This window comes from Gymnoscopelus braueri, assembly GCF_963280865.1.
Source record: "Gymnoscopelus braueri genome assembly, chromosome: 2".
Lineage (NCBI taxonomy): Eukaryota > Metazoa > Chordata > Actinopteri > Myctophiformes > Myctophidae > Gymnoscopelus > Gymnoscopelus braueri.
In genome coordinates this window covers 26,404,013-26,422,332 of record NC_137604.1, presented here as the reverse complement: position 1 = coordinate 26,422,332, position 18,320 = coordinate 26,404,013, and the positions used below count along the sequence as shown (strand labels likewise).

Here is an 18,320-nt window from a genome sequence, read left to right as displayed (position 1 = left end):
GCTAAGTGTAAATATTCCATGTTTTTATCAATTAGCAATTCAACACAGCAATGACTAACTTTAATCCCTGACAGCAAAGTGGTATGACCATATGTCCAAGTGGGAACTCATTTATAGAAAGGCCAATCAAATCTGTTCATTATATACAAATCATGTGCCAAGCCGCACATATAAATTTACATAATCGTTATTGTTAATCTACTTGTGCTGGCATGGAAAAAGCATCCACCTCTACACTAGGTCCAGAGTTTATGTATACGCTTATCTTTCTGGCAGAATTGCAGTCTAGAAAGAGGAGAGAGCTACACACAAAGCAGCTCTTTGTAATGCAGAGAGGGCCAATATCATTGATTCTTTTTTATTATTGCTTTGTCTAGGCCTATTTCTCATCAACAATGTACTTGTATGACAAATGATGATAGCTGACACGTGTGAGTATTAAGTGTGCTGGAATTGAAAATTATTTGTGATTTATATGATGAAGATTTAACTATTATTTGCATTAGGCACATGCTGAGCTACGTGATATAAAACATTTGGCAGAGAATTTCATCAGAATATGTAAGTGATCATTTTGAGTGATCTTATGGAAAGTTGATGATGGACTTACAGTATGTTTTCATAAGGGATCATGAGAACTGATTCAGTGAAGTAAGTTTTTGATAATTCACATTGTGTCTAGTATGTTGAAAGTGGAACGAGGTATCAATTCAAGCGTTGACTACTGTAGGTCCTTTGCTGTCAACTAGTTTTGTAACATCATGTCATGTGAATTTATTATGACAAGCTCTATTTGTGAATAATACACCATGGCTGTATGTTACTCTAGGGGTAGCCTCGGAAACCCATGCATTTTTTTTTGTTACAAAAAAGAAAAGCCTGGGGGAGCGATGCACGAACGATGGTCTTGGACCTTGTTATCTCCCTACCAATCAGAGTGCAGAGGGGCGTCGCTCTAAATTTGGTGACGTCAGCGTGTTCCGTGCACAGGCCGAGGGGGGGAGGGGAGGGGAGGCGGGGACATAGATTGGTGAATCAATAGGAAGCCACGCACAAATCCAGGCGGCTGTGTTTGGGTCCGCCCTTCAAGACCATGGATTGAGCTCGTAGCCTCAGGCTACTCTAGGGGTGGCCCAGGATTCTTAGTATGTACAACATTAAGGTGATTAAAGTGATTATTGGTCTTATCTGGATTTTGAAGATACTTAACAGCTCATTGATTACAGTGAAGTGCTTTGTATTCAAGTGACCTTGGCTCTTGGTTGAATTGAAAATGTAATTCTTATTATCTGTGTAGCAGGTGGACTTAATTGAATCAATGCAGATGCATATTAAGGCCCTTTACACTGTTTCTAAATATTGACACATATTCTGTTAGATGGTTCATCTACAATTCACTGTGTAACCTTCAAACCCCAAGAAAAGAAATCACATGTTAGCTTTGTTATAATGTTTCACTTATGCTCTTTCTCCTCTCCTTTTTCACTAGTTATTTGTGACTGGGTGCTCACAGACAGTAGACTGCAGGCAGTAGTGGACACCTCTACTATGCTTTCGCGTTTTGTCCTCCTTGTCTGTCGAGTGTTGTTGAATGCAGACACAGTCCGGCACTGACTGGTTCAACAGAATGTTCAACACAGCAAAACAATAAAGCTGTGATATCAACCAATGACTGGAGAGCGTATGAGATAAACATGCATGACAAGAAACTGGTTCCCATAGCCATGTACCACTTCCAGGCTTCCAGGGCCCTGTCCTCCAATGGTGATAAGTAGTTTTAGAACAAGTCAGTTGTCATCACATCATAACCACCACCTCCACCACCACGTACACATCAGAGAGATTGTCTGTTCATGAACACAGCAGTAGCTGCAGCAGCATGTTGCCATTATTCAACGCTACTAGCGTGTAATATCTATCATACTTTAAAAAAGACTAATCGTACAAAAATGGATTACTCAAATGAGGTGAATGAAAGGAATGTGTATTAATAAAATAACATGAAACATGAAAAAAAAGGTTTTATTGAATTCATTTATAATGTTGTCATTGTCTATATTCCTCTATCCCTACCATGCTTTTTTCACATTTGGTTTCACAAGAAGACAAATGAATAAAGCAGACATACTTCATTGTTGTCATACTAGTATTACTCCATTTATTTTATTTTGCACCCCTGTAACTTCAAGCTATCGCAAGTACAGCACAGTAATAGTCTAAAGGAATTATGCCTACTTTAATGCAGTGCAATGTATGTCTATTAAGAAAATGCTTGTTGTATTGTTGATTATTGTTAGCCTCATAGCATAATTGCCTAAGTAAGTTTTTGGTCAAATTGACAGAACCTCTGCCCCACATTTTTCAGATCAGCCTGTCATAGCGCCACCATGAGGCTGACTTTTGCAAAACACATTTTTGGATATTACTACAGATTTCCAGAAGGAGCGAGTGCATTTTCCGGCAGCGGCTGCTGCCGCGGAACTGCCGCGGAACTGCCGGTGGAGGAGCGGCAGCTCCCGGCAGTGACTGCCGGCGGTGGAGCGGCAGCTGCCGGCGGAGCAGCGGAACTGCCGCGGAACTGCCGGTGGAGGAGCGGCAGCAGCGGAACTGCCGCGGAACTGCCGGTGGAGGAGCGGCAGTCAACTTATTTTTTCCGCCGATAAAGTATAGTTTTGGACCATGATGGAGGCGCGCCGATTCAGCAGACCTTGAGGCCAAGGAGTCGCGCCCGAGCGCCTCCAGGCGCGAGTGCCCGCGACGACCGGCCGATGGTCTGGTAGTCGACTTCAGCGCCGTCCGAGTTATGTACCGATAGGCACAGAATCGTAAATAATATTGGTGGGGACTGCGTTACACAAACGCAGCACACTCCCAAAGCTGGCGCCGCCGGCAGCTCCGCGGCAGCTCTGCGGCAGCAGCCGCTGCCGGAAAATGCACTCGCTGTCCCTCCAGATTTGGTCCAAACAACACACAAATCGGTACACAGTATCTCTATAGTCATGTGATCAACACGGATCTGTCCGATTTTCCATATTCCATCCTGATTGGCTAATATTGGCTTCCAAAGTTTGCAGGATTGGTTTGTTTTGAACAAAATGCCTCAAATCATGAACTCCGTGAAATCTTCCACGTAGAATCTAGTTGACTATGTAGGCAGACGATTTTTCTTTTTTTCATTTCTGAAAACCTTAAAAATATGACTTGGGCAATTATGCTACAGTATGAGGCTAACGATATGTCGGTGGAACCAATGTGAAAAAAATTATAAAATAAAATACACCAGCTATATCTGTACCTTTCAGGGGAACTCTCAAAATTGAAATACTTTGAAATACACTTGCATAGCCTCATGTGCTCTTCTTAAAAGCACTCAAATTCACAGCGGGCAATACAGGCTCTACATTATGGTACTCACTCCTATATAAGAAAAGACCACAACTCACTTCTGTTCCTACTTTATGTACAGTATGCCATGTTAAGTGCATTTTCAGTTGCAATTGTATTTGTGTATAAATTCATCACACCCTTGAAAAAAAGGAAATCTGCATGTCTGCATGACATGAAAGTGAATGAGAACAAGGTGATCAATGCTTTCAATTGACAAATTGCTACTCACTATTTAGACGGAATTAACATGGATTCTAAAATGGCTTTGATTGATCTGGCCGTCCTCCCCCAAGTTACTATAAACTATACATTCATAAATGCAAATTCCAAAGGAAAACTCATCCGAAAGATTTGGCTGTGGGGACTTGAAAAGACGGCAACACACTTGCATCCAGCCGTACTGTGTAAGTAAACTGGCAGGATGCTACGGATGGTAGTGAGCTTGTCTTTGGAACGGCTAGATGGCTGCAACCAGAGAAAATGTAATGGACACTATGATACGGAGACCAGTATCCTAATGCCTAGTGCTTGTCATGTAGCCTATGAGCTCATATAAATAAGACTTATTTTTGGCTTACAGGTTCTCAGTAAAATTCAGTGGATCTCAAACCTATTACTGTACCCCTGCTGCAATGTTCAGCTGAGTACCCCTTCACCAGCACAAAACATTCTTCCTGATGCTGAAGAATCTTTGGTGTTTCTGTCCACATATACATTTTTTTGTTTTTGTTTGCTTTAATATTCAAAACTCAATCAGGGCAGGTAAAAAGAAAACGATACAGCGAGCTAATTGGCAACCTTTTTATTGGTGGGTGGTTGGCGTATATTGACAATTCGTTGTATTGAATATGGCATATACAACATTTTTTAAATGTATGTTAGTTTCCAGATTTAACTGATTCTATGAATGTGGGATAAATTGTCCCCTTAGGAGTACCCCGAAATACCCCTATTTGAGAAACACTGCTCTAAATAACCTTTACACTGTAGCATACCCTAAAGAAAACAATCAGTTGGATGATGGTCACCAAATATTAAGACCACAAAACTGGTAGGACAGAAAATGTAGAGCCAAAGTTAAATGTCATTTTGTAATACAATCACACTAATTTGGCCAATACAAGTCTGAAAATAAATGGGGTAATGTGCATGACGCAAATTCAGTAAACAGATACATTTCTCATCTTTCTCTCTCTCTCTCACACCAGCCTGATCTCCAGAGATATACGTAACATTGCACGGATCCAGTGCACTTCATTCCGTGGATAGTCGCCTAGAAACCCAGAAATTGCGTGCATATGTACGGCGAGTCCCACGGTGGGCGTAACCAGTCGCAACCCGGAAAAACCCGGAAGCAGAGCAGTCCCCACAACAAAATTTACGATTCTGTGCCTATCGGTACATAACTCAAACGGCGCTGAGTAGGCACAGGCGAACGTCACACCGTTCAGGACGGCAACTCGGTCGCCTTAGCTCCCTCGGTGGTCCTTCACGGGGTGACAGTTCGCCTGTGACTGCGCGCCTCCGAAATGGTTTTGTCACAAAGGGAGCGCCGTACATATGCACGCAATTTCGGGGTTTCGAGGCGACTATCCACGGAATGAAGTGCACTGGATCCGTGCAATGTTACGTATATCTCTGGAGATCGGGTTGCTCACACACACACACACACACACACACACACACACACACACACACACACACACACACACACACACACACACACACACACACACACACACACACACACACACACACACACACAAACACACACACACACACACACACACACACACACACACACACACGTACGCCAACCCGATCTCCAGAGATTACCGTAACATTGCACGGAACGAGTGCACTTCATTCCGTGGATAGCCGCCTCGGAACTCCCGAATTGCGTGCATATGTACGGCGCTCCCTTTGTGACAAAACCATTTCGGAGGCGCGCAGTCACAGGCGTCACCCCGTGAAGGACCACCGAGGGAGCTAAGGCGACCGAGTTGCCGTCCTGAACGGTGTGACGTTCGCCTGTGCCTACTCAGCGCCGTTTGAGTTATGTACCGATAGGCACATAATCGTAATTTTTTTTTGGGGACTGCTCTGCTTCCGGGTTTTTCCGGGTTGCGACTGGTTACGCCCACCGTGGGACTCGCCGTACATATGCACGCAATTCGGGAGTTCCGAGGCGGCTATCCACGGAATGAAGTGCACTCGTTCCGTGCAATGTTACGGTAATCTCTGGAGATCAGGCTGCGTACGCACACGCACAAACGCATGCCTGTGCGCACACGCACACACACGTGCATGTGCACAAACACAAATAAAGTCACAAGACAGTATACATCCAGTTATGTGTACAATAAGTACATTAAGGCTACAATAGTTTTTAACAGTTACAAAGCAGCAATCTCATTACAGCAATATCTCTCTTAATCTAGAACCAATTCATGTTAAATTAAGTTGTAAACAAAAAATATAGATTACCATAGTAGCATAATGCTATCTCAGAAGAAACATACAAAATGGCTTCCTGCAATTACAAATTAGTTAAGTGTGGTTACCCCCTGATCTGCATTGGAATCTTTGAGAAATGTCTTTTTTTCTATCACTTATGGTTCAACTTGTTGAGTTTGTGGTGCCCTTGTCAGATAGAACTCAAAACACTTTTGTTGGAAGCCTCCTCAATACAGTATATAAATCAAATTTCGGGTTGATCACACGATGCATTCATGAGTTATTGTAGTTTTTGCAACACAGGTCCCACCCATAAACCTTTGAAGCCAATTATAACAAAACGTTATTGAATATCCAAAATATTTTGTGAGGGTTGGTTCCTAACCCTAACCCATTTCACGCATGACGCTGGCACGTTCTGATTGAGCATTGAATTTCGATGCAAAGTCTGTGGAGACGAGTGACTCACTACTTTTCCAGTGTTGGGAAGTTTCACATGAAGCAAAAATTTTGAGAAAACCTCAACTAATCAACTCTTCCCCATTTCACTACCGACCAGGGAGTACATATTTTCTCCCCGTCAGCCATCCTCTGTCACACTGCATTAAAACCAGGAAATACATATTTTTTTTCCATTTTAGTTGGTAATCTGTATAAAATATAATTTCTCAGCAAATCTCTAGTTACATGAACATTGTTCCTGTGGAGCAGTTTTATTATGCTTATTTATTAGGATTATAAAGATTGTGTCATTTTGCAGCACTCAGAGCTCCAGTGCTGCGGTGCTGTGAGGCCAGCCGCCCTGCCCTGGCAAAGAGCTCGATAGGCGTCCCTCGGCGTGGACTAGCCACATAATCAAAGGCACTTGAAACGGACAGAAACATATTGCAGTATGAACATAGCGCACCGAAGTCTGACATCACTGCCGCTAGAGGTCGCTATCCCCCTGGATCACAGAGTATTTTTTTCTATTGGAAATCCCATAGGGAATCTTAGATCACGTCATATAAGAACTGTGTTCCAAAAATAAACAAATCAGCACAGCGATTTTACTCCAAATGTATCCAAAGAGTAATAAAATATATTTTTTTCTCCAGTAGGTGCGCAAAAGGATTTTTTTTCACAAAGTTTGACCTCAATAGCAGTCATATTATATGTTGACACACGGTGACAGACTATGACTGATAACCTCGGACAAGCTCAGTTTATTGCTTTTAACGTCGGGGACTAGTGTCAACACTGCTGGTGTGAATTCAGCGTAACCCTACAAGATTTGTGGTAGTTGTTACAAACATTACTACATCTTTTATGTAGTTCTGCTCTCATCTTTATGTCTCCCTAGTATTGTCTGCTATTGTTGTTATTGCTCAATTCTTGCTGTGAGGAAGGGAGAAAAAAAGAAATCAAATGCAAACTTAAATGCTCCCTGGGTGGTTTCTCTCCACTCTCTTTCAATCTTTACCTGTCTACCCCCCATAAGTGTAGATACACAGTCCAGGCAGTGCATAGCCTTCAGCTCAAAGGCTGGAGCCTTAGCCCCCAGACGTCCACCCAGCTTGGTGCTGAACTCCACCGTATTCCCAGGGTCCAAGTTAAACAGGACCTGCATGAACTCATGGCTGGCCATTAGCATTATATCGCAGCCTGGATCTGCCATCCCCTCATCCGGGATCATGCCAACCGTCACTTCAAAACGGTAGCTGTCGAAGCGCTTGACGTGGCAAGTATGCTTGGCCAGAGCCTTGAGTTGGCACAGCTCTTCTTCCTCCTGCATCTGTAAAATAATGGGCAAAGGAACAGGATCTGGCATTGAGCTGGCAGTAATATTGGAAGTCAGGTTTGCGACTGGGGTATTCCTTGGCTCGCATTTTGGATATTTCTCCCCATACAGGCAGCGCAGCCAATCAGCCATGAACAATGGCAGCATTTTGATGAGTGACTGAGCCCCATTCTCCGTTTCAGCCACGCGGACATGCTTAAACTGCCCGGTCCAGGTGACTCTGTGTCCATCCAAGTGACTGCAGAATAGTTGCGTCTGGGCCATGCCTTTGGTCTGCCAGGCCGGTGGGCCACAATGCTGGCCGTACTGCTTCCAGGTCAGGGTGGAGTTGTAAATCTTCAGCCCCTCCGAGTTATACAGATACAGCGAAAAGAGCAAGATCACCATGGAGATGCAGAACAGGATGATTTTGACGGGACCACTCTGCTTCAGTGAGTGGAACACGTCCAAGATGGACATGCTGAACCGTGTCCAGAGACGCAAGGTAACAGGGATTGCGCACACAGCCAGAGTCACGATCACCTTGGTCAGCTCCAGCTCCAGGAACCACTTGATGACCTGGATGAGGAACAGGGCAGCCAGGCCAAAGGCAAGAACGGGCAGAGCGAACAGGAAGAGAAAGTAGGCCACACAGGTGCGGATGAGACCCAAGGGGGAGGAGTTCTGGAGGAGCACCATTGAGAACTCGCACCACATGAAGCATACCAGGTAGGGAATCAGGAAGCAGTAAGTGCCACGGAATCCTCGCATCTTCGCCATTCTAAAGGTAGGAGTGGGGTAGACAGAGAGAATTAATCATAGAGGGCTAATAATAAGTTTGTAGCCCTAAAACCTGAAAGGGAATTTGCAATGGGTTTCCTCATCAGATTTCCAATACTGTTTACTAGTTGTTGTTTTTTTTCATTCAGAAAATAAGGTTTGAAGTAGGGATGTCCGATATTATAAATTTTGTATTAAGTTACAGGAGTTATTACTGTATGGTGTGTGTGATATTAAATGTGAGTTTACCATAATCCCAGTAATCCTTAATCATATTCCATCATATTCAAGGGCTTTTGCAGAGAAATTAGACTTTCAAATTAGGGCACTGCAAAGGGCAGGTGTGTTTATCTGTGTCCAGCTGATGCTCGTTGACGCTCGTTATATGCATCAAAGCAATTATGCTTCTGTCAAATAGGCCCACATCTAATCTAAGATTAGTGGGACTCATTCAAATGACCACCAGTGAGTCCCGGGACTCACTTTATTGAAAACCTAACATCACTGTATTATATTAGATTTATTAGATATTATATTGATATTATGTGCATTTTATATTAGTAGATATGTGATGTTGTTACCTGACAATTAGTTGACTTTGGTGAAAAAGCCTGCATCGAACATCCCTAGTTTAAAGTATGAGAGTGTTTCACAATATCACCAGCTCACCTGAAGAACAGGTAGAAGAGATAAATATAAAGTAGACAGGGCAGACTGAGCTTTAGTACCACTGACTCCCCAAGTGGCACTGTGGCGAATGTGCACCCCAGTAAACGAAGCACTTTCAGTGCTTTCGTGGTCTGTGGCAGGAATCTGGCCAGGGAACACACAGACGACGCTACCTGGAATTGACAAGATATTACTATATTGTGCAAGTTTTCATTAAAAATGTAATACCAAATTCAGTTAAATCAACCATGATAGCAAAGTATTCACTTCAAATATTGTTCATTATATTCAGTTAAAAATAGCTGATGTTTGATGAAAGTCAGTTGTTTAGGACTCGGCTATGCAACAAAACATAAACGAGCCTTTAAAACTGCATTCAGCTTTCATGCGCTCTGACCTCTATGATCATTGCTTTTCTTGCATACGTAGAAGCCATGGGACTGAGGCTCATGTAGCTGATAGCAGTGAAGAACATGGTGACGGTGGAGAGCTCAGAACAGGGGATCCAGGATTTGTCCGCTACAGGGAAGGAGAAAATGCCAAAGAAGACGGAGAAGAGAAAATAGAGGTACTGTTCTAAATGATTCCAGCCAAAGTTGGTCTCTGCCTGCTCCACATCCAACCCAGGTTCGAAACGTGTCAGTAGTGCTGTCAAGGTACTGAAGTTCTCCCATCTCTGGAAAGCACATAAGATGGAAAGAGGGCAGAGGAAAATAGGAAAGGAGGCATTAAAAAGAAGAAAACAGGCCAAGCTCACAACGTGTTGCATCACAATACATTGTGAGCTTGTACAGTAGATCTACTATTTTCGATAATACAAAAAAATACTAATAATTGAAACATTTAAAAAGTCCATGTCTGAAATAGGAACGCCAGAATGAATGTGGTTAAGTTTGTTTATGGGTTTTTAATCAATATTAATCAATTAAAGGTATTAACAACAGCTTGTGAACTAAATAATAACTATTTGGAACCAAAGAACACAGGTTCTTATTAACGGTGTTGGACATACCGGTACCCTGTACCCTCTGCCCAACAGCAACAATTTCCTTGATGATGAATATGAAATGTTTAAAGCTTTAAAAGCCTCACTTAAAAGCGGCACCATGTAAAAAAAAAATTATGAATACATTTTTATTTTGTCCCCAATTGTATAAGTTATATTGTACTAACATACAGTTAATACAATATAACTTATACAATTGGGGTGGTTGTATTTGGTCTCCCTGCTCTTCTATTGAGACATTTAGATTGTGTCAAAGGTCATGTCTCACCTAGACCTAGATCTGACACGAATTTTGACCTGATGGTCAGATTCAATTTATCCCCTGAGCAAGCAGGCAGGCAGGCTCTAGCAGAGTCTAGCTCAATGGTTAAAATGCAGTACTTGCTCAGGAAACCGTGTTCAAATCCGGGGTAGAAGAGGAAAGTTACATAGGGCAGGTTTAAGTCAGTGGTGTTAGGCAAAGTTGTGGAGAGGGCTTCTTAATGTTGGGGTACACTCAGCAGAGAGGAAATGAGTCATTAAAAAAAGAAGGACCTTGCTGCTTTGGAAGATGCGTAGCGTGCAGATCATCATGGAGATGAAAGAAAGGTAGAAGACCAGCAGAGGGATGACAAAGGCAAACAGGTCGACCGTCAGGTTGCTGATGATGAAGAAGAAGATGAGCGCATTGACATGGTGTGTGGGGATGGCGGTGCTTAGCCACTGGACGCCGGCCCGTGACGACCAGTCAACTATGTGATCCTTCATCTCGAGGATGGATTGGACAGGGTACTGTAGCACCTGGACAAGGGAGAGAGAAATAGAACAGACCAGAAGACATTGTATTCATTTACTTTTAGAGTAGCCAATTTTGCCCTCTTTTTCCCCGCAATGTAGTCATTATGCCAATTAATCCTCCTCACACATTTCTGTAGTTTACCCTTCTGATTTACTTGCCAGTGAAGAGACCCCCCAAAAAACTATAAATAAAATCAATAAACAAAACAAAACAATTACCACTTATCAACAAATAATAAACAATAATGAATAAACAAATAGAAAACAAGCAGGGCTAAATGTCTGAAGGACAGTAAAACATGTCTTTGAGAATGTCCATCATAGCATCTTTAAAAGCCGATTTTGCGATTAAAGTGTCCATAAAAAAAAAAGGTGTAGGTCGTTCCAGTCTCTGGCTGTGGCAGACTGAAATTATGACAAACCGCAATGCGTTGCAAGCTTGTAGACCATCATCATGATAAAGTATAAATCATGCTTAAGTGGTTAATGAATAGATGAGATGGATAATAATGCAATTTTTAACAAAACAATAGGTTGAAGAAGTGAAGATGCATCAAGGTATGATGTCTTAGAGAATGCACAGTGAACAGATAATGGTAAAATACCATTAACTGTGATTTGATGTCCATAGCTTTTTTCATTGCTCCACTACGTTTATTGGCCAACATCATCCCACCACGTCCTAAACTCCATGAACTTCTGCTGGATCTCCTGCTTCCTGCTGGGTGTACCTCAGATGTCTGTGCACGCACACACGCACACACTCACGCACACACGCACACACACACGCACGCACGCACGCACGCACGCACGCACGCACGCACGCACGCACGCACGCACGCACGCACGCACGCACGCACGCACGCACGCACGCACGCACACACACACACACACACACACACACACACACACACACACACACACACACACACACACACACACACACACACACACACACACACACGCACACACACACACACTAAGGTGAGACAATGTAATTCAGAATTCAGAACGGCAAGTGTACATAGAATTCAGATTCAGGTTATTTTACTTGCGTGCCATTGCTCAGGATTGAGGTTTTAGTCTGGGGTTCGTCCAGGCTGCTTTCCCGGGATACAGAGGGAGTGATTCCCTGGGCATACTTCTGAGTGATTTCCACAAAGTCTTCAAGGTCCATCTGATTGGCTGAGAGGACATAGTTAACATCTCTCTCTCTCTCTCTCTCTCTCTCTCTCTCTCTCTCTCTCTCTCTCTCTCTCTCTCTCTCTCTCTCTCTCAGGACTAAAAGTACAACGTTAGCCATTTGTGAGTGTTCAGAATAGAAACAGGCAGAAACTTACACTCATTGATGACCATGCTTTCTAAAACCCTTTGGGTCTGGTTTGAGGTTGGAGAAGGGAGCCCTGTCGAGCCGCCACCTGCTGGTAAGGAATGGAAGCAACGCAGAGTTACAGACAAATATTTCCATGCTTACATGTCAATGCAGGGAAAGATCAAAAAGGGATGAGGGGCTGCCGCTGTAGATATACTGTACTGTACTGTATGTGGCAAAAATGTTCAAAATACTTAATGTTAGGCCTGGAGCTACCAAGCCATGCCAAGGACCCCCAAATAGCTATAGCCTCTGGCTGCGAATCGTCTCTTTTGCAAAATGGAAAAAAAATGAAATTGTAACTATTTGACTATTTTCACTGTTATCTAAAACTTAGAAGATTTTGACAATCATGACATGCTCAAAGTAGGGACACCAGCTTGAAAGTGGTTAACCTGGCACAATAATAAATTATTTTAAATAAATAAATACATAATTGTATTTATTTAAATTTTTTCTACTCCCCTCTCCTTTTCAATCGGCACTGATGGCACTGCCTCGTGGCCCCCACTTTGAAATCCACTCTGTTAGTGTTAGACTGTCTATTATAAAGATGGAAATATAGAATTTCTACTTGTCTCACCTTCCACATTATTGATGTGGCTAGCGTTTTCCAGCATCTCAGCCATATCCATCTTATTCTTCCTGTCTGGGTTCAGCTTCAAAAACATCATCCTGGCTGCCTTTCGCACTGTCTGCTCAAACCTACTCTCTGTGGACAACTTACGCACGGCTGCCTCGTTCTCTGGAGTGATGCCTGGAAGAGTAAGACACAAATAAAGGGTTAAGAATGAACACACACACGCACGCGCGCACGCACGCGCGCACGCACGCGCGCACGCACGCGCGCACGCACGCACGCACGCACGCACGCATGCACGCGCGTATACGCACACACACACACACACACACACACACACACACACACACACACACACACACACAATCTGTACATACCTTTATTCTGGATCCAGCAGCGCTGTAATATTCTTGCAGCACTTCTTCGACCCTGTTTGGCTGCATTAATCAGCCAATTAACAGCCAGGTGGTTATTTAGATCTGTGTCCTTTTCTTCAGCCAGAATCAGGTGGTGTTGACCCATCTGAAAATAAACAGGCTATTAAAGCTGAGAAAGGCAGGTTTAGCAGAAAACAAGGGGCAACATTTTTAATATTGTGTGTACAATTGACGACTGTGGTAGAGGGCCAGGCCATGAGCCAAGTGTCTGTGTGTGTGTGTGTGTGTGTGTGTGTGTGTGTGTGTGTGTGTGTGTGTGTGTGTGTGTGTGTGTGTGCGTGTGCGTGTGCGTGCATGCGTGCGTGCGTGTGTGTGTGTGTGTAGCAGCTTGAGTTAAAACAGTTTTTCTATATTCTAATAGTTAGCCAGGAAGACTGTAGTTTTCTCCCATCGCAACAATTGATTATATATGATTAAAGGTTTATTTTAATCTCACTGCTTCCAGAAGAAAGCAGTGGCATGATGGGACTTGAAACCATGCAACCACTTACAAGTTTAGCCTCTGACATACAAAGTCTCATGTTCCAACCCTCGGCCCTCCCCCCAAGACCCCTTCCCTCACAATGTGTCTTTAAATATGTTTACAGGGTAATAAGAAGTAAGAGGAGAAAGGGAGAGTCTGTGAATTGTTTGTGTGAATGCTTGCCACAAATATGGATCCAAGCATGGATACTAACGCACAAGCATAGCACAGAATTCATAAATGTGATGGTATAATGTGTGATATTGAAAACATGGGATCATCTTCCACAAGGCTGGAAATAGACACACATGTACGTACATGACCAGGCAGAGCTTCTCTGTGTGCAGCCACAGTGCAACATCCTGAGTTTCAATCTAACAGTTAACCACTTAGATCTATTCTATACTTCATCGTATGCCGATCTACAAGCTCACAATGTGCTTTTAAATGTTGCAACGCTCATGATTTCACAGTTTGTTCATCTTGAGTTGAAGCACAATAGTATGTGTATGTGTATGTGTATGTGTATGTGTATGTGTGTGTGTGTGTGTGTGTGTGTGTGTGTGTGTGTGTGTGTGTGTGTGTGTGTGTGTGTGTGTGTGTGTGTGTGTGTGTGTTCACTCACACGGGTCTGTGCTCTTGCATCACCACCTTTGGCTTTCTCCTCCAACTGCTCCAAGGACAAGTCCTCCTCTGGTTCTTCATCTGCAAAGGAGAAGAGAGTTGGATGAGGAGAGGAGTGTAAAAAGATGTATCTGACAATCCACATTAACCACCTAAACTCTATTTACTGTGCTTCATTGACTGGGGGCCCCGAGGGCTCTATATTTGGTCCCCTCCTTTTCTTCCCTCTACACCAAATGTATCTGCTGAAAATGTTATATGAAAGAAACGCATGAGAAATTTGACACTGATTCGTCTGGTAGTTTGTGATATTAGCTCCGGACTCAGTAACAGCCACACATACAGACAGACAGACAGGGGAGATAATATAATCTCCAGCCCCGGCCTTTGTGCCTTGTGGAGATAATCAATGAAAGAGAATGAAATGTGGAACGGATAATAAAAAATGTTCAAAAGATGGCACTGAATTTGCAAGTCTGAGACACTATAGAAACAGACAGAATGAACTGTGCTGACATTATATCTTATAGAACGAGTAGAGCGTGAACTTGCACGTTGTGGAGTGGCCATGTGCGCATGCATTTTAAACATGTGTATGTGCAACCGTCTGTCTCTAAACTAAATCTGTCTGATATGTAGATACCTCAAGCCAAGATCTAGGAGCACCAACTTTGCGCCAAGTCTCTCGGTTCATTTGATACCCACAGACAGCATAAGGTTTCACAAATGTCTCCCCTGTGTCCTTTATGCACAGAGGTTTACCAGTGTCGTGCACCAAAGATAGCAGATTTATAAGCTCACAATGTGTCTCGACGAGACACGTTGTGAGCTGGTAGATCTGTTATTGTCTGTGCACAACACGGTGCGTAACCTAGAATAAGTCAGGCATTACAGCATGTTGTGCTCCTATTACAAATACCAGTGTCTTTTCTGCAGGACGAAAACCTTTTAGTCACAGCACATAGAATGTCTCCACGCCAGATTATACACATCAAAGAATGAGTGGACAGACTGAACAATAGTTATATTATGTGCTGCCGTCTTTGTCTGCCATAATTTGTTATTTCGTAAAGATTTAATTTATTATTGGTTATTGTCTTATTTAAAGTGATATAGTTTAGGCCATATTTGAATTTGCTCATAGCTATTTTATTTTCTAGTTTGTTTATTTCTATTAGTTGATTACTTAAACAACAAATCAGATCATATGACGTAACTTGTAGTCTTGATAATTATCATTTGGATCACTGCTTTTACTTGTACTTGAATCATAATTTAAAATATCAATACTTTTACTTGAGTACAGTTCTTGCTACTCTACCCACCTGTCTACAACAACCTACAGTACAATGACATTGGAGATTCAGGCATAACATGGTCACAGACAGTAGGACTCTATCACACATGGCATTGAAAGGATCCTGTCATTTTGTGACATCAACACAAATGCGTCAGTCAATTCCAAGTCCAGCTGAAGGCCTTCCTACCTTCATCGTCAGCTATGGTGTCCTCCTCCTCAGCTTTCCTGAGTCTCTCCTGTATAATCACCTTCTTGGCCAGGACGGCAAAGGTGGGGCGCTTAGGGAGAGCTTTTGGGGGCTTAGAGGGGCCTACATTGGTAGAGGGAGAGCTGATGGAGGCCGGTGTAGAAGGGGATGTGGTTGGAGGGGTCACTGCTGGGTTGGCAGGTGTAGCGGATGCTGTTGTGGGTTGGGGAGAGGGGCTCAGATTGGAGACCGTAGGGGTGAAATGGTTACCAGAGGGCACAGATGGTGTCTTTTGTGTGGAGGACATATCGGGAGAGCTGGCTTTAGATATCTCTTTAGGTGGAGAGGCATTCGTTGCTTCAGAGATAAGAGACGAAGATGAGAGAGGGAGAGAGTTGTTGTGGGGGGGATGAGTGGATGTTAGAGTTTCAGTTTTGGTTTCTATGAAGTCTGGGGCTGAAAAGGGCTGAGGAAGAGCAAGGGCCGGTGCACCCTCCACAGGACATGCCTTCTCTGAGTGGCTGACAGCGGGGGGAGATGGATCAGCCATCCCTGTCTGTTGTTCTTTAGAAGAGAGAGACGCATACAGACAGATGGAGAAAAAAGAGATGGTGGACTATGAAAATTACACCACTGACCAAAGAAATGTACGGTATGTTGCATAAATATAATCAGTCAATTATTACAGTACAAGGAAGTCAAAAATTGCGATCCTGTGAATTGCACAACACCACTCCACACACAAATATGTAACACGTGCACGGCTTGGGGAATTGGAGGACCCTTTCCTCTGGTTATTTTACCCCCTTCCTACCCTCAAATATGACACCTTCTCCTTGAAAGGAGAAGGCCAATGAGTTCCTACTTGGAGACAAACATGTACCCTCATCTACCCCCTAAAATAAGTAGGTCAAAACAAAAAATCATAATAATGATAATATAATAATAATAATAATAAGGGTTATAATTGTAATAATGATATAATAATAATTATTATTATCACCTTGTTGTCAGCTACTCATAACAATCAACTGTATTCTGCACTATAAATGTCCAAGGAAAAATGAGAGTGACAGTTATATAATATTTGGCACAAGTGGTGGAAAGTAATTAAGTGCATTTACTCAAGAACTGTACTTAAGCACACATTTAAGGTACTTTACTTGAGTATTTCCATTTTCCGATATTTTATACTTTTACTCCACTCCACAACACCTCAGAGGCAACTATTTTTACCCAAGTAAAATGTTGAGTGCAGGACCTTTGGTTGTAACAGAGTATTTCTACATTGTGGTATTGCTATAGGCCTACTTTTATACAATATGCGAGTAGTCTGACTTTTTCCACAAATAACAAAGCCATATATTTTAGGTAGTATAATGTATAAGTAGTAGTATAAGGCTACATGGTGCCTTGCTCAGTCACGCACACACAGTCTTGCAACACATGCATCATGCCAATTTATAACTCCCCACTGTCCCATGCAGGCATGGGAAAGTCAACACTCATAACAGACCACTATTTCAATCAGAAATGTAGGTACCTTGCTTGTTGTCTAACTTTGAAGACTTGTTGAAGACATAGACAAATATTCCTTTTGAATTCAGGAGTTTGGAGTGAATTCTTTGCTTGCGTGAGTTGTGTCCATTCCCCTCTGCATGCGGATCTTCTTGTAACCAGAGACAATGATAGCTTCTCTGACTGCATGAGCTACAGGACAGCTGATACACCCCGCCCTCTTAAAATAGACCATCCTCTCATTGGTAGCATAAATCATCATCAACTGTCTATCTGATCTGATTGGCTGTGGGTGGGACAAGCTGCGATGTTGTATGTTATACATACATATATTCACATAAGACATACATTCATACATACATTATACTATGTATGTATGTATGTATGTATGTATGTATGTATGTATGTATGTATGTATGTATGTATGTATGTATGTATGTATGTATGTATGTATGTATGTATGTATGTATGTATGTATGTATGTATGTATGTATGTATATATGTATGTAGCCTATCTATGTATGATCTTTGTCGCGGCACTAGCGACTCCTATCAGTGGGGGGTGTGTGGAATATGTTGGCGTCCTCCTGGTGGTGGGGGGTGGGGGGAGCAGGTGACGAGGTGACGAGGTGACGAGGTAAGCCAATAGGGCAGGTTACAACACAGGAATGTGTGGAGAGGATTTAGGGTCAAAATAAAGGGTAAAAATTGTTAAAATATTTGGCTCTGCAAAAAAATAAAACAAGTTAAAATCATTTAGTAAAGTAGATTATCAGTATGTAGTATGGTATCAAGTCAAAAGCCATTCGTTTTAATCGAGTCAGCTGCAGTGCAGTCCCATCTCATATGACAGGTTATAATGTGAAGTGTCAGTCTTGACACCCCCCCCCCCCACACACACACCCTTTGGATTTGGGGCTGGTGGAAGTGAAATTCGGTCACATCACCGGTGGAATCCGCTCAATATTACACATTGTTCTCTTGGGAGCTGTCCACCTCTGCAG

The 18,320-nt window shown here is 42.8% G+C and overlaps 1 protein-coding gene across 1 annotated transcript; it reads right to left on the bottom strand.

Moving 5' to 3' along the window:
- Positions 1 to 5,658: 5,658 nt before the first annotated feature.
- wfs1a (Wolfram syndrome 1a (wolframin)) lies at positions 5,659 to 17,470 on the bottom strand. Its single transcript, XM_080441708.1, has 12 exons — positions 17,342 to 17,470; positions 15,799 to 16,362; positions 14,313 to 14,392; positions 13,165 to 13,309; positions 12,791 to 12,964; positions 12,130 to 12,256; positions 11,887 to 12,034; positions 11,441 to 11,575; positions 10,593 to 10,838; positions 9,450 to 9,728; positions 9,053 to 9,225; positions 5,659 to 8,384 (listed from the first exon to the last, which is right to left on the bottom strand). Exons 2-12 carry the CDS (start codon positions 16,346 to 16,348, stop codon positions 7,205 to 7,207), a joined length of 3,237 nt encoding a protein of 1,078 aa, XP_080297834.1. The 5' UTR covers positions 16,349 to 16,362; positions 17,342 to 17,470; the 3' UTR covers positions 5,659 to 7,204.
- Positions 17,471 to 18,320: the final 850 nt, after the last annotated feature.

What these genes read in the sequence shown, in the direction of transcription:
- wfs1a (XM_080441708.1), bottom strand. Translation starts at nt 16,348, where the DNA reads ATGGCTGATCCATCTCCCCCCGCTGTCAGCCACTCAGAGAAGGCATGT. An exon ending in ACATCAAATCACAGTTAATG is followed by an intron (nt 10,839 to 11,440) that starts GTATTTTACCAT and finishes TCCCTTGTCCAG; the next exon opens with GTGCTACAGTACCCTGTCCA. An exon ending in GAAAAGCAATGATCATAGAG is followed by an intron (nt 9,226 to 9,449) that starts GTCAGAGCGCAT and finishes TGTCAATTCCAG; the next exon opens with GTAGCGTCGTCTGTGTGTTC.